The sequence below is a fragment of the Schistosoma haematobium genome, chromosome 2, assembly GCF_000699445.3.
Source record: "Schistosoma haematobium chromosome 2, whole genome shotgun sequence".
Lineage (NCBI taxonomy): Eukaryota > Metazoa > Platyhelminthes > Trematoda > Strigeidida > Schistosomatidae > Schistosoma > Schistosoma haematobium.
The window spans coordinates 25,849,307-25,866,949 of record NC_067197.1 but is presented as its reverse complement, the minus strand read 5'-3'; the positions used below and the strand labels follow the sequence as shown (position 1 = coordinate 25,866,949).

At 36.4% G+C, this 17,643-nt stretch overlaps 1 protein-coding gene across 1 annotated transcript; it reads right to left on the bottom strand.

Annotated features, from left to right (window-relative positions):
• Positions 1-7: 7 nt before the first annotated feature.
• ARL8B (ADP-ribosylation factor-like protein 8B) lies at positions 8-5,863 on the bottom strand (the record flags this gene model as incomplete). Its single annotated transcript, XM_012942005.3, has 5 exons — positions 8-3,291; positions 5,202-5,434; positions 5,470-5,543; positions 5,576-5,656; positions 5,741-5,863. The coding sequence occupies 5 exons, from the start codon at positions 5,861-5,863 to the stop codon at positions 3,245-3,247; spliced, it is 558 nt and encodes a 185-aa protein (XP_012797459.2). The 3' UTR covers positions 8-3,244.
• Between the last annotated feature and the right edge of the window lie 11,780 nt (positions 5,864-17,643).

The window sequence follows — 17,643 nt, the reverse complement described above, 5'->3', positions numbered from 1 at the left end:
TATCGATTTTATTGACATTTTATGAATGTCACAAATAATCGAAATAGGAAAAAATACTAAAATGAATAGTTATTAAAACAAAATACGTGTTGCACGTTATACTGAATGAAGTTTGCACTAAATTATTACAAAAAATGTCACACTAAAATAAAATGAAGATTATATTGAATAAGAAATCACTGAATTAAAACCAAATGTTTATCATATAGAACTAAAAACAGAACACGAATTACAGTGAGTTAGAATGTAAACTTTCAAGTTTATCCTGTTCTAAGATTAATACAGAACTAAGATAATGTAACAATATATTAAAACATTCTCCCTGTTTGTCAATATATTACAGTATAACGTAGTATTATTTACTAAACGACAATGTGGAGAAAAAGCTTATTATTCATAGTCTCAAGGTTGAAATATTGAAACTATATTGTAAAAAAAGAACTAGAAGTAATAATGATGTAACAACATTCCAAGTCAATTCTTTAGTTCACATAAACATTTTCGGAAAATAATTTTCATCACAAATCGACAACATTTGGATAGAATGATTTGCTAATCATCTAGTTTACGAATCCGACATTGTGGCGTACTAGTTGTGAACACATCCAAAATATAGTACACACAGGATTGAATCTAGCACTTCCAAATCTTATACTAGAGAGGATGATATCATGAAGTTATTTTTAAATAAGAATCAGATCATGTGCAATTTTGGATTGAGTTATTTTGTAAATCTGTTTCTCAAATTATTTTGTCATTTATAACCATCAAAACAATAAATAATACAGAACAAAATTTATGCATAAATATGTGTAGGATAAAATGAATTTACGGTATTTCTTACATGTTACCGTGAACTGTGCAAAATTGGAAAGTGATTTTTTATTTAGTGTTGCCTTTCTGGTTCCAACTGTTGAAACGGATTTCTATAGATTTTTACGTATTGCAAAATTGGTCAATGATTGCTAGTGATTTTTCTCTTTACATTCTTCTCAATCATATATAAATCAGAAGTGATTTACACTTTTTGATTTATTAATCACCTACAGTTTTCAAATTAATCTCGCCCGGTATTATAAGTAGTGTGAATGTGAAGTCATGAATAGAATTGAGAATTCATTTTATCTCATAAATGTTCCTGTTTTCTATTTATTAAAGTATATCAAGTGAATTAACTTAAGGATAAACACTAATTCACTCGTTCCTAAAGATTTTTTTTAAATATTGAGTACACAAAATGTGATGTTGGCAGTAGCAAATATATATAACTGGTCATAATGTAGTCATAAGCAACATAGTATTTGGGACAAATGTGAATCGATCCAAGTTGTTACACCGCATCAGCATAAAAAGATGAAAGTATCAAGGTGAATACGAAAGGAGAAATAATAGCATCATCAGCAATATTAAAAAACCTTAAGCACGGAGAATATGATTCAAGAAGAATGTATTTAACGGAGAATTGAAAAGTGCACAATAAATCTGAAATACAGCATTCAAAGGAAGATAATGAGTGAATGAAATCCACACCATTGTGACCGATTTTCAGGGAAACTACCCAATGCCAGCCACCGACCGCAGTTATCAAGCGGATCCCAACCAGATAATCTTCATCTACCACCATGGTTCAGATCTGAAGTCTGTGACTTCATGGGATGATTCCATGCCATTGTCCGGCCGTTCTTAGATTTCTTACAACCTATATGTATACCAGCTTACATACTGCATAGAAGTAGATGCTGGATGGGCTTGTAAACCTTGATCGACTGAAATGGTCAGGATTTGTCCCATGAAGTTACAGACTGCAGATTTGAGCCGTGCTGGTAGATGAAGATTATTTGGTTGGGATTTGCTCGATAACTCTAGATCTAGATCAGTATCCTTTCATATATACGATTGTCTTTCTAACCCACAGTATCAACGCTTAGTCTTCTTAATCATGATCTTTGCTACACTATTTCGACTCCACTATATATTTTGTTAACTTTATCTGATTATGTTAATGTGTTTTGGCGACGTGGATCAACACACGTTTATAATAGGTCCAGTATTAATGTATCTGTCCAAACATTAATCATTTAGCTCTTACTACTTATAACGTAATGATTGATGGATCATAGTCTCAGTACAGTAGTATACGGTTCAGAAGTCATCACTCAATGTGTTATGAATATAATACAATACTTCACAAGTAATTCTCCCCCCCCCCTATTAATTTACAGCTACGTTAGATTTAAAGCCGCTTAACGAAAAATCTGAAAGTTACTACCTATGCATCTTATCACCAAATGAAAAACATGTTCAGATGGATGCAGAAAAATATATGAACTAATTATAGACCAAAAAGGAGATTAGCATCAGATTTAATCTATAACGAAAATAAATTGTCACCAACATGATTAATAAGACAAAAAATTATTAGAGTACATTATATCTGTTGATTTTGTGGCTTTAATGTATATTATGCATAGAAAATAGAGAATACTAGCATCCCTAAAAAAATAACTATTACATTCAGTGAAGCTTAGTGTTTGGTTTACTGTAATTAAAACTGACTGACCAAAAAAGAGACACAAAAACAAACCGACTATATTCAAAAAGTGGAAGGTTAATTTGAAAGAGTTAGTGAAGTAAAAACACGAATAAAGTAAAACGAAAATCAGGTATTTAGGGAAAAAAACAAATGCGGCACTAGTTCAGTGGAAAAGCAACGAAACAACGAATAGTAATTACTCCGTTTTTATCCACTACCGAGTTGAAATAATTAGAGATGAAGCAAGAAACAAGATACTACTACTACACATTGATCATTTTCCAACTCAAGCATACAAAAATAATAAGCAAATAGCAGTCATACACATTTTCAATGAAGTGAGATAACAGAAATATTTTTGTTTAGTTCAAGTTTATAATGAAGTAAATATAAGGAATGTGAATACGAAAATGATTGTGTATGTAACAGTTTATTACCGTAAAGAAATTTATTACACAATGAAATAAGATGAGATTTTTTATTTCAATTCTCCTGTGAGTGGTTACGAAGGTATATCGGGATTACAGATGGAATTTAATTAAATCTTCGCATAATGACCAATATATGAGAAAAATAACGTGTAAATCAAAAATTAACTCGGACTGTCCATAATGTTTAATATCCAGCCAGAGATGGTATTATAACTTATTCATTGGGTGAATTAGAGATTATTATCAATCGGAGAAATGTATTATTTCAAATCCATTACTTTTATCGGTTAGATTTAGAATGTTTAATTAGCCATTGGAGTGTGATGTCTAAAACAAAGTGAAGAAAAGCTAAATGACAAGCACGACTTGCAGTATCAGTAGAAACAAAACAAAGAAATAATAGGATATGACCCAAAAACAAACATGAACTACATTTACGAATGAGTTTTTGCAAAAAGATGTGATGTACGTTGAGTAATATGAATAGATCTCCACGAACGTTCTAGTGGCTTAACAATTTGAGACCTGGGAATAATATTATTGGCATTGATACTTACAATCATGAACTACATTATGAACCATGTCTATTGTGTCGGCTGATATAAATTGTTTACCTAAACTGAATATACTCATTGGGACATAAAATAAGGATTGGTTAATCGGGGAAAACCAGAATTATGCTCCAAGAAAAGCTGGTACAACCTCTTCTTTTACCATGGTCGTGATTTCACTTTTCTATATACTTTCATTCGTTTACAGCCGTCTGCTTCCTTTCTATCTTTTCTAAAGATTTCCAATCCCCAACTGGTTTGCTTCTGTTTCTATTATCCCCGTGATTACAGTTCATCTCAATTTCAACATTTTTTCTTATCATCCTGAGCCTTTTTCCTAATTTAAATTCCCCTGCCTAGCTTCATAACGAATATTCAAGACCCTAACAACAAAACTATTATTAGTTTCCCTGAAAAAAACGTTTCGATCCCCAAATTCCCTGGTATAGCTGGGGGGAAGTCAGCTCTCCCTCTCGAAATGCTCTCACATGGCCACATGCATACAACCACTACCAAGGAAGTCCTACTCACTGCCTCCTTGCAACATGGGTGTTATTTACGAAATTGAGAGGACGAAAAGCGAATGTCCAGCGCTTCAACCGGGTCGGTGGACACGGAGAGTTGGAAAACCCTGATTCCAAATCAATGGCGTACATAGTCTCCAGGATCCTGAAGGAACGAATTGCACATGAACCAATCGTTGGTCACCGGTTACCATGGGACTGCATCTCCTGACGTTGTTGTACTGCCATGTGGATCAGACCAGGTCAAGGCTCCGGGTGTGGTCCCCTAAGAAAACCACCTGCTTCTGTTTGAGCACTCGGGCAGTATCAAAACCTACGTACAAATCAAGTGATTCGTGTGGAGCATATGTATTCGGTGCCCCTTTGTACCAATATTTATGTCTTCATATAAATAAACTTTGTTCGTTCTACCGGATTGTTGCCATGTTTAAAGGATCTTAACATCAGTATTACTGTAGTTACTATTATTTTGAAAAATAAGTATATATTTGCAATTTTACAGATTCGAAAGTGAATTCGTTGAAAAGCGGACTTTTCGTCGAACCAATCATTTTTACTAAAACTATAATAAGCAGAATGCAGTCCACGTTCTTAAACCATTGGTTTTAAATTAAACACATAATATATACCACTATTTTGCTTAAAAGTTATTGACATATTTATTCCAAAAATATTGGGTACCGAGTTTGATTTCAAGTCATGTAACATGTCGGTTAGGTTGAATTTATTGCTGACCAGAACTCAGTCAGCTGTTTGAAAGCAGAATATGACATTACACTACCTTGTAAATGAAATCAATAAAGCTGGTGAGGATAAACAATTATATTCAGTTATCAGAAAACTGTTATCCTAAACCTGAGTTCAATGTATTTAATTTCAATAAAAACGGTCCTTTGAGTGATACTCCAGAATGTCACAGAGCCGTTTGTGTACAGAGACAACCAGATGCTTTTAAATCAGTCACTGATATCAACAGCTACAGCCGCAGGTACTTCAGTCAATAGAAGTAAGGAGGAGTAACTTAAATACACAATGTCACTGCATACAACAAGCTGTATCAGGACAGTCAGGAGGGTAGTTGCAACTGGAAATGAAAATTATGTTTCATAGTCTTGAAAAAACAATATAACAACTCAAGAGTTGATAATAAAATTAATCTCACCTATATTTTCTTGTTCTTTGCATGAGATAGAGTAACAACATATCTCACGGTCAGTAATAGCCCCCAAATTGAGAGCTGTAATTAGCTCATGTTCCGCAAGAGCATTTGGCAAGTCCTTTTTGTTTCCCAACACCAGAACAGGGATGCCAAGTAACTGGGGTTTGTCAAGCAAACCATGAAGCTCGTTGCGCGAAGCTTCTAGTTTCTCATGATCAGCAGCATCTACCATATAACTATATAAAATATGTACAATAATTGTGAATTTTACATAATCGCATTGACTCCCCGGCAATACCGTTCCCACATACTCCTGAAACGAGGTTGACCACCGATATCCCACATCTGAAGGCATTTAACACTACGAATTATTTTACCTTTATAGTGACATTCCCCTTAGTAACCTTGCGCAAATTGAAACCAACAGTAGGTATCATATCTTCATCAAACTTCCCGGACTACATAAAAGCAAAAAACTATCAATCAATTCATAGTCAAACTAAGGTATACTGCCGAACCAATCAAATTCGGGAGTGACTTACAGCAATTACATTAACAAAAGTGGTCTTTCCCGAGTATTGAAGACCAACCAATGTTAGTTCCATTTCCTCCTTCCAAAAAAGACTTCGAATCCAATCGAGAATACGCTGGAAAAACGCCAACATTCTAATTCCAACTTCTCTACAAAGCAAATGACTGGCAACAAGTAACTGAGTAGCGCACAAGAACGTAAACGATTCAAGAATATTCAATAACCAACATCAAATTCAGAATCTCCATAGACTTTGAGTGAACGACAGAAAACCGATAAAATGTGTCAATCCCTTTTTAATATGCTTCCGAAAGTGTCCACAATATTAATGAAGAACCTGGTGATCACCATTACTTACTGAAGTGGACTCGTTTCTGATTACATAGTGGGGAATCCTTCGTAGCATTCGATAATATCCCCAAAATAAAGAGTTTTGTAAACATTTGACAGCCATTCTGGTCTTATTCTTCTAACTGGAAGCACTCCTAGCTGCAGGCAGTTGCCAAAGCACCAGTCTCGGAGCATCTATGACTGCCGAGCGCCTTTACAACGATCAGTCAGACTAGATTGTGTTTACCTCAACACAGTAACCATCGTCAGAACTACGTCATCAATAAATTTTTGTTTAGCTTATTTTCGGAATCCCTGTATTGGAAAAATTCTTGAACGACAGTGTCGTTAAGCCGTTTATACTGGTGTAATAAACGCGGTAGATAAAGGAGGCAAACAATAAGTGTATAGCGGTCAATAAATCCCCAAAATAAATGGTTCTGTAAGTCCTCGATGTTTTATTCTGAAATCACTAGTTTTACTTTACTCACCTAGTCGAAGGCGCTTGGTCACGTATCCGCACCAGATCACGAGTGGGTATGTCGTACTACTCATCCCATTCAACTACTAGCAAGCTTAGACCAAACTAAAAAATGTATTATTGAACAGAGCTAATATTATTAACAGGTAGTACAATTCACTTGTGGAAAAAACATCAATAAGACTTCTGAACCAAATTATGATCTCCTACAAAGGAGGTTCATTGGTAATGCATTTCATCTTGTTGAGTAACGAATAACAAATGTCTGGTGTAAGTTTGTGTAGGTTCTCGGAATCGCTGGAATATTTTGCTTATTGCGTAGGTTGTGGGATGGTATCATAGAGCACGAAGGGATGGATGCCAAAGAATAAGAAACGCCGTTAATGAGCCGTTAGATAAAGACAAGGTTTAATTTATTACGTCTGATACAAAGAGGATCTAACTTGAGTTGTTGACATCTTTGGTGATAATCCTTGTTGGTAGCTTTAGTCAATCTTTTTTGGACACCTTCAATTTTATTCAGGTCGTTATGCCTGAAATTGTTGTATACTAAAATACCATATTCAAGAATGAGTAATATACGTTTTTTGTATGGTTATATTCTCGATTCGATGTTATTAAAGTTTATCGTCATGAATCCAGTGAACTTACTAGCTTTGGATACTTGGGATGCAATGTAATTGAAAAAGTTCAAACTGCTGCTATATCTTAAACCCAAGTCACGAACAGTGTTGAGAGGTTTTGGTGTATGTTTTTGTATAGCCAGATTAAGGTTAAAGCAGTAGTCAATGTGAATAAACCTACTTTTGTCAGTGGTAGATTCCACGACACAGTCCGATCGTATAACTTGTTTATTTCTTCTTGGATTACCACTGAAACATAGTTTTCTCTGGTAGGAGGCGAAAATGAATAAATACCTTTTAGGTCATTGACAGAAAGGAAAATTTTGTAATGTTAAAAGAGTGAGCATACATCATTGATAAAAAGAGGAAAGGGTAATGGGCCGATCACATTTCCTTTTATAATCCCACTGGTTACATTCACGTGCTTAAAGTAGCAAGGTGCAAAGTGGACAATTTGGCTACGTTCTCCTGAAAAAGATTTGAGCCGAGATAAAAAGTGGTTCCGTATGCCAAATGAAGGAAGCTTTATAAGAAGTTTGTGTGAGACACTGTCAAAGACGTTGTTAAAATCGAAGTACAGAATTATCATTGGCTGACCAACATCTGTTCTCTGGGTAATTTGATCAAAAAACTCCAGGTGTGATGTGATGCATGAGCGTTTAGTCATAAACCAGCGTTTAGATGGACTACTCAGGCTAATAGCTGTCTGTAGATTTTTTTCTTTTGTACTTGATATCACGGATGTTAAGTTAATGGGACTATAGTTGGCAATACCACTACATGATCCCAATCTGAATCTAGGAGTGATAAGAGATGTTTTCTATACAGATGGATAAACTCCACAATCCATGTATAGGCTGAACAGTTTTAAACAAGATAATGGGGATTCTCTGCTACCGTATTCCAGAAGTGATGAAGGAATCCCATCAGGTCCACCATCGTAGGACTTTTTTAGGGCGGCTATAACCTGCTTCATATTGGTCGATATGGAATCAATTTTGAAAAGATATTTAGACACCAACATTATAGGCGTATTGATAGAGGTTTTAATTACAGTGTTGTATCATTGCAAGAAACACTGACTGAAGTGTTCGCAAATTGAATCAGGGTCGTCAACAATGCTTCCGTTGGCTATGAAGAATTTGGTTGCGTCGAGAGGAATCGATTTCACATAGGATTTGAAAAGCTGAGGCGTTGATAAATCTGTACTTTTACTGCCAAGTACTTTATTCTACATGGTCACAAGTTACTTGCGTTTAGATGAATCATTTCTGTCGATCCTTTTAGGTATATTGTGAAGCGCATGCACTCCATGATGCTTGTGGTAGCGGTGTTTCAGTTTTCTCAGCTTTCTCTTAAAGATTTTAAAAGTATTCTGGCCCTCATTAGCGTTACAAGCCAAATGACGGATAATTGGAGCAGTGCAATCAACGCAGTATGTCAGGCTGTGATATAAGTCGGAATGCGTAGCGTCAATATTATTTGTGGTGAATAATGATTCACATGGTTAAGATCGAGTTAAAGTTTTAGTGAGCTTCCAGGTTTGTTGGTCTGTAAAGTGTGATCGATAAACGAACTCACCAGTGATAAAGTGAAACGCCCACCACCACATTAACTTTCTTTGACCTCGTATGACTATGTCTTGTTTATTCACCAATCACAACTTTATGTTAGGTATAACACAATATTTTCCTTGTTTACTCATTTTTCCTATCCTCTAGTCACTGTTCGGTATGTTATTTATGTCTCTGTTTTTCTCTGTGTTAATAGACTGTACTGTTTATATCGTATACTAACGGTGTTAATTTATGTTTTAGAAACAGATAAAATTTATCAGGCCAAATAGCTTACTTGTTCTGACTTTGGCTAAACCAAGACTCTGTGCTCGACAGTCTAGAGAATAGCTTATAGTCACACCTGTAAGAAATTGCTTTCTACAGGACAAACTACAATGTACAATGTTTCAGCCTTCGAGTTCAATTGTATAATGTTTAGAGAATGAATAATACTCAGTAGGAGTCTATGATCACCCATAAAATGTTCATGACTGATGTGCACTGAGGTTTGATGTAGATTGTAAATAACAAACCAAGTAAATCACTCCTCCTAGTCAGTTGTCAGACTTCTTGGACCCACACAAGAACAATCAATGTTTCAACTAACTTGTTATATCGACCTGAGTTCGACTTCGACTCCATGTAATGTTCGGCACATTCAAGTCACATCCTATGATTTTAAACGTATGCGGTTGGCACGAACTAATGAGAAATATGTTTGTTAGCAATTTTTCGAAGTTAGTACCTGTATGAGGTGGCCTGTATATGCACCCCACCAGTATATAATTTTGCAATCCACAATTTACGGTAACTCAATTGGAGTCATCTGTAACATCAGAATATTCATCCTCAACTTTACACACCTGAATGTTCGAACGGACATAGACAATTGTACCTCCTCCTATTCCATGACGTCTGTCGGTTCTAAAGAAAACGTAAGAAATGTTGAGAGTCTAAGGAGTGATGAAACTTGGATGATTTACACCAGGCTTCCGTAAGGAGTACAATGGTTGTTAAACATATTTGCGATGGTTTTCAAAGTTTGAATATTTCGACGTTGAGTGCATGGTCAATTATATGAATGTTACGACTACTTTTCCCGTCAGCCGTTGCTCAGCTACTGTAACCGGGTTTTGCAATGACAGGAACTTAAACTGTTTTAGCTGATTCGTTATCGGCACAACTACTTCGGGTTAGATATAAGTCAACGTTTTTAGGAAGATGGAGAGGACTTAAACTAAGGTTAATTTTTACTGGGTCCTGAAATTTAAGAGATTCAGGAGAGTTTATCGGTTGTGGCTAATAGAGTCAGAGGCCCTCTTAAAATCAGAATCGATTTTCCGACCTTCAGGATTATGATGCGCTTAGGCGTTTGACGCTAATGGTCTTTAACTAGCTCTTCCTGCTTTCCGTCGGCATGATGTTCTGTCTAGAGGAATCTTTACATCCTTGGAATCCCGTTTCAATCTGATTGCATTGGGAAGGGTTAAAACTCACTGGGGTTTACAGATGAGTTAAATTTGAACAGAATCGGTGAATGCGTACCAGAGTGACTTGTTTTTGATTTTGTGCACACACATGGTACATATGTCATATTGCTGGCTGTAAGGAGATTTGACTTGATATTTTTAAGCGCATATTTGTCCGGTATATTAAACACAAATGCATTGCTGAATCGTCTTATTCTTTCAAGCACCTATGAAGCAACATGATCTGGGGAATTATTTGTGTCATTTATCTGATCTGTAGTCTCTGTAAAGTTGGGGTTGATGAGATACTTTAGCGGATTGAGAACATCCATGTCAACTAACAACTTTCATATATCATCCGTATGGTGACAATGGTGATTTTCAACATTGTTTATCAATAGAGTCTTCGCCATGTCTGAAATGGAGAGAACTGACATGTGCTTGTCTGCTTCTGGATTAACGGAGTAGCCCAACTAGTTGAAGCTGCCAGGAATCGTGTCGGTATAAGCTTTGGATCGTGTCGTTTTCTTACGTTTGGCTGGACGCCTGGAAGCAGAGGCTTTCAATTTTTTGGACAATGAATGGAAAGTGATAAGTAGCAGATGGACTGAACGAAGTAGTTTTGAAAATCAAGCCGCGGCTTCAAGATAAGTTGGAAATAACAACATTTGTTTGAAACGAGAGTAAATTCATCTTGTGAATGAGTGAAAACAACAAATACAAGAAAGGGAAATGTCAGGAAGATCGTAGCAAATATGTATGTCAGTGCATGTGCATAGGTAAAATAGGACCTAAATATGCACATTGGGTAAATTTTTACGTGTAGATTACACGGAAAGGTTGCCGTATATGATAAAGTAATCTAGAACTGTCGGTTGTTAATACCAAACAATCAAGGTGGGTATGTAGAATTATGATCTACTGTGATATTAGTACTGCTCTAATAATAGACCTAATCCTAAAATTATAGACTTGTCATGTTATAACTGCCTAATCTATAAGATCTTACGTGGAAGTCGCATCGTCGTCTGCACCAATTCACTGCATCATAACAATTACCAATACATGATGGAGAACAAGCTTAGGCTAGAGATAGGACAATATATTTAATATAGTTAAAAGGTATAAGATAACAGGGACCACGCCTGCATGGCCGAGCCATGCCATTCGATCAACTACAGTCCATTCAATTCATTGTTCGCGCCTTCTCCATCGTTAGGTGTTTATCCGCGTTAAATATTGAATATCTATTTTCCGAGTAATCTCGTATTCAGCTTTGAGGATTGCGTGGTTATGGTCCAATGCCACTACAGATATGATATGTAGTACATATATCGACTGAAATCCTGACATAGTTAAAATTGAAGGGGTGTGCAGAGGTAAATAGTTTTAAAGATTATTGCCAACTAGATTTATTATGATCCTTTATGAATATGTGAAACAGCTTTTTAGGTAGAAATACTGACCAAAAACCATGACAGACTCACTGAACTGAAGAGATAATTTCAGAAATTAAATGAGTTGTTGCACGGAGATACAATTTAAAGGATAGTATACACAAAAGTGTGTAACTTTCAGAGTATGGTGCTTGGTCATTTATTTTTTTATGTTAGATACAGGTCTGAGTGGAACCTTTAAATGCATAAAGTATGTAGGCTACAGCATCCAAACACGATATAAGGAATAGTATACAAATATGGAATGCAATTCTTCGTCAGATATGATTACATATAGATTAAAAGTGACGGCATATTGTTCTATCAAATAGGCAAAATGATTATGTAATCACATGAATATGAATTATTATATGGATGTGGTTATATATATTATGAACATGTTAAACTGTGGTTTTATTATATAGTATGAACCTGACAGTTTAGACGTAGATAATTCATAGTGCGGTTATCTTTCATAATTCCAAGGGAAAATGATCCATCTAGCCCTGTGAGAATCCTAGAAAACGTAAACTGCAGGCTTCGGTCTGAAAGTAACGTCTAGTTCGTAGCATGCTCGTTTTAATCTTTATCTATGGTAATGATCGTAGGTACAGGTGTATGTTTGAGTCCTACAAAATTTTCAAGGGAAGAAAGATTATTTCAAACTCATTACACGAACTTACCTACAAAAGCGAAGATGAAAAAAGGGATGTTAGGTTGCGAATAAGAAACCACTAAAAGCGAAGAATAGATGGAGACTCTGATCTTTGACTAAATAAGACATAAAACTCGTGAGTCAATGCTTTTTACAAAAATTATAAAGCTAAGTAGTGTCAGACATTGAGTTTTGCTGGTGTGTACAGAAACAAGCGCTTAGCAAAATCAGCATTATGATGGTGAAAAGTAAACCCTGTGTGATTTCTAAGTAGTGAAATAGTACTGAATTTCCTCTAGTTGATGAATACATCAAGTTCAACTTTGTAGTATTTGGTGAACGGTCTGAACGACTAATCGTGTGGGCGCCAAACTGGTTATCGCTACACATCAAAGCAAACCAACGCCCCCACATTTCTTAGCCACACAGGAACATGAGAATGCACAATGCACTCTCTCTGCCGTAAGGTTGTAACAACAAGCTGACGGTCAAATAAACGAATTTACACAAGACTAAAAATATTACGATATGAAACATATTGTTATGACGAAGTGTGACTATGGTCATTCAGAACAATGGATTCTTTGTTGCCACTAATTGAACTCATAGCTTGTGTGTATACGTCCTTGGATGCTTTACGGCACGAACGGGTTTCACCAGACACAGGTTCACCAAGAGAATGGATCGAGTGTTAGTCGTTAGTGAAAGTCTCCAGCACACCTCCACTCTCTGTTGAGCTTAACATGTCGATTATGATGTTTATAGCGACAAAAAATACACTTTTCTCCACGAATTAAATCCTCGGCATGTGAATGCAAAATATGAACAAACCTCAAAACGTAATCTGTTAGACGCTCCCAAGCGAATCGTGCACACGAAGCATCAACAACATACACTGTGCAGCAGTGTATGTATTTGTAGTGGCATTAGACCATAACCACACAATTTTCAAAGCTGAACACGAGACTACTCGGAAGATAGATATTCAATATTTAACGTGGAGAAATACCTAACGATGGAAAAGGCGAGAACAATGAGTTGGATTAACTGAAGTTGATCTGACGGCATGGCTTGGCCATGCAGGCGTGGTCCCTGCGGAGTGTTACCCTATATCTTTTATTGTTATATATTGTTATTTATCTAGCCTAAGCTTGTTCTCCATCATGTATCGGTAATCGTTACGATACAGTGAGTTGGTGTAGACGACGATGTGACTTCCACGTAAGATCTTATAGATTAGGTAGTTATATCATGACAAATCTACAATTTTAGGATTAGGTCTATTATTAGAGCAGTACTAATATCATAGTAGAACGTGATTCTAAATATTCTCGTGCTAATACTTCGTGTTGCAGTCTCCTAAGCCGTTTATAATTTACAGCTAATATTTTAGCCACGAAAGGTGTGAGCCCATTCAAAAGAGTTTGGAATGATCATGAAACTTGAAACTGATTATACACTTGACTACATTTCTTACCTCAAGCTTTGGGAAACGTTGAAGATCCTTTTTTGCATCATATGGTCGCAAACGTTGATCACTGTCTGTCTTACTCCAGATTTTCTGGAGAGTCAGCATGAGAGAATCACCTCCTCTAAGATACTCTTTTAGGAGTTCATAAGCGTTTTCCACACAGTTGTTTGTGTGGCTTATTATATGTCGTGCACGAATCGACTTACGCTCAATCCAATGATTTCTTATGTAAACATAGGCCTTTGGAAAATGGGTTTCCATGCACGCATACTTCTGAGTAGATCTGAATACTATTCGTTATGAAAAGTGAAACTAACATGTCAGGTTGCCTGATTTTTGTAAGATTTTGCAGGCATTTGCCTTCATCAGCATTTCTGAACTACAGAAAGTAATTTGCACAGTCAACGCTTACGTTCCTAAAAATGGTCTTGAGACAGAACAACATAATATTATGTCAACATGACTGAGCGTATACTATGCTGCGGAAATTTTAATAGCTGCCGAACCCATGACAAAAGTGCATGTATCATAAATGCCACACATGATGTCTCTGAAGTATTAGGGCAGTCTTATGACGTCTCGGTGTTGTCCCTGTCTACAAAGAGCGAATACAGCAGTGTGCCTTCACCCAAGACTGCCAGTAACGACCAGCTGGAACAGTAGGAAACCTGAAAACAGAGTTTTTATTATTCGTTACTTACCCGAATTTGTTGGTGTGGTAAGTCCAACATCGCCTTTTTTTGTCTAGGTTGTGGTGTATTATCTAATCTTCTACACGAAAGGGCTTACAAATACGACGCGTTACGCTAAATCTGCTTTTACCCGACTGCAGCTAATTTATATTTTCGTTCAGCCTGCCTTACGACATAGTACACACGTCTTCGTACGTCGTACTTCATCACAGACCTCTTGAAAGTGAATACGACTGATCTTTCAGTGTTTTGAATTGCAAAGTTAAGTACTATACTATCGATAAGAACGAAACTAACGATGAAATCAGCATCAACCGCCTAATGGCCGCCTACCTGGAAGGAAACCCTAATTATATCGACTGTCCTCCTGAACAAACGAGCGATACAAGATAACAACCACGATATCATCCTCGAGAATTACAGAAGGAGATGGGAGCTTGCTAAAATCCGAAAGCCGACCCAAAATCACGAGTTTTTGAAACACGGTAAAATTTACAAAACATTTGAACGACTATTACACGTCGGTCGTTTTGTCAGTTCTTTACTTTGCATCACTTTTTATGTTTCATTAATACTTAGTTTTATTCTCAGTTTCTTGTTTTTATACCGTCGTGGCAAAAATCAAAAATTCATCTCGTTTTCTGATGTGCTTGATATATGCACATCGTTTTTTCAAATTTACCTCAATATATTGATAGCCTTCTAAGCGCATCTTCGAACTCTTTCATTTATGTTTTTTGATTTGACTGGATTGGCACGCTTTTAGTATAAGTGTGACGTATAAAGGCCAAGATGTGTGACATTTTGAAGACGAATAATGTTGTAAAACTTAAACCCATGGACATGGGTGGATTGATGTTTAACTCCCAGATTTGTGATGTTAAGGGAAGAAAAAGTGACAGAATTATGAGGAAATAGAGCGTTCCTTTATAGACAGTCATTTGAATGTTCCAGGAGGTTTACGGTTTGGTTAGAAGGCGTTTTTATAAAGTGCTAGAGTCAGTTATTATTTGGTTAACGTCGGATGTTACTAAGTAATGACTACTGCGATCGGTCAGCGCATCAAGTAGATAGATTTAGTATTGATTACCTTCCAAATACTTAGCTTTCCAGAATAGTCATTGACATTATCTACTCTACCGAATAAGTTTACAATACATGACCTCGAACCCTTTCTTGGAACATTATAAATTTAAAGATTTGTCTCATGGTAGGGTTAGCGCAGTAAGTCATGGTATATTGTTATCCCACAAAGAAGGTTACGGGACAATGTAGGTTCACTGCTTTCGAAACCAGAAAAACCTGAAAGAATGTTTGAATTCCATAGGCTGGGTTGTGCTGAAAAATCTGATGACTAAGAATTCTGCTGAAACTCTTATGTCAGGGTTTGTCACATTACTAAAACAGATATTTCAGGCTACCAATAACGACTTACTGTAATATGACAAACTTATGAATGATAGGTGAAACTTAAACTAACTCCAGCCTACTCGGTTTTCCAAAGAAGTCAATGAGCAACTGAATTTTCTAAGCCATTTTCATCGGCTTCAAAGGAATTATATCTGTCAGTTATTACTTAGGGTAATCATATGAAAAGTTCATATATCCTAAGGAGCAAATTAATCCGTCTTGTTCCATGCTTAATAGATATAACAGTTCACCATTCATGATAAAAAGAGCGTCATTTTCGAATGAGAATCACTCTTAGAAAACTTGTTTATTGTTTGATATTTGTTATAAATAAAACTTAACTACTGACAACAAGAATCTAGTCGTTATTACAAACTCCAGAGTTCCTAGAACTTATAGAGGCCCTGTCCGAATGGTGAGTTATTTAATCATGTCCCTGTTTATTAAAGTATATTGCAACATGATAGCTTACTAAAAATGACAGTGCTGTTAAGTGCACATCTAGGTAGGCAACAAACAAAACACACAGGAAACCAGGACATTACTGTAAAACCCTTTTCGTATGTAAATTCGTGAATGTGTAAGAAAATCCCTCAAATGACGTGATGATGTCACAGGTATTCAGTGTTTGACAACGCTTCTACCAGTAACACCTAATATATTTCGTTCCCACCAAGAGAAATCAAAAGACAGAGTCGAGGAGATCGGAAGAGTATATTTGGCGATGACCAATGTATCGGAATTCTCTGATCTAATCTGGCTAGCGATTGCGGTTGATGTTGAGCACGGCGTTACCACACGTGATCTGGTGAGGATGCCTGACCGAGCGCCTTCAGCTAGATGAGTCCACTAAAACATATGGTCAGCATCCAATGTCGAAAACTTAGTGCTATTTATTTTGGGGATTTATTTACCGCCACAGATCACTGCCCCCCTAGTGGGACAGTGACGACCCTAAGACGTGGCCAGCCAGAAGTTTAAACCCAACGAGTTTGTCGTTGGTAAACACTCTTCTGATAGCTTACTAAATTTAGCAGCGTCTGGTCGTCTTTCCTTACTATATGGGACGGAGGTTCAACATAGTAAAAAAAGAAAATGTACGATGAAAAATTTCGGATCCTCATAAACGTCATCGTTCTTTTCCAGCCGTCCTGGAAAAGAAAAAATAAAATGTAAGTGCATGTCGAAATACACTCGTATATGTGTAAAAGCACAATGTCAGAGAAAAAAAAATGGAAAATAAACTCATGAACACGTAATAGCGTTAAAAAAATTGTTTTTTTGTTTTGTTTTTTTAAAATAGAAATAAAAATATATAAGCATATTAAAATTGTTTTTTTTTAAAAAAATAATATAAAATGTCGAGAAATGCCTTACGTGCAATAGTCGTTTAAATGTTCTGGAAATCTCACCCTTCTTCCAGAACGCGTCGTTTTAAGTTTATTTTCGGATACTGTCGAAGTATCTTCGTGTGTGTTGGTTGTCGGATGAGGTGTTATAAGTGTCGGAGTCGTGTCGTTCGATTGTAACGAAGGAAAATCCACGTAGATAGGATTTCCTTCTAAATACGCTGCTTTTAAACGATCGATGCTGATGCTATCGTTGGTTCCGTTCTTATCGACTATATAGTACTTAGATTCACGTTGAAGAACTTTGAAAGGTCCTTCGTATGCTGATTCGAAAGGTCGTCGATGCGAGTCTCGACGAATGAAAACGTGTGTACTATATCGTAAGTCAGGTTGAACGAAAACATCAGTTGATTGAGGTCGAGTGAAAGCAGGTTTAACTGA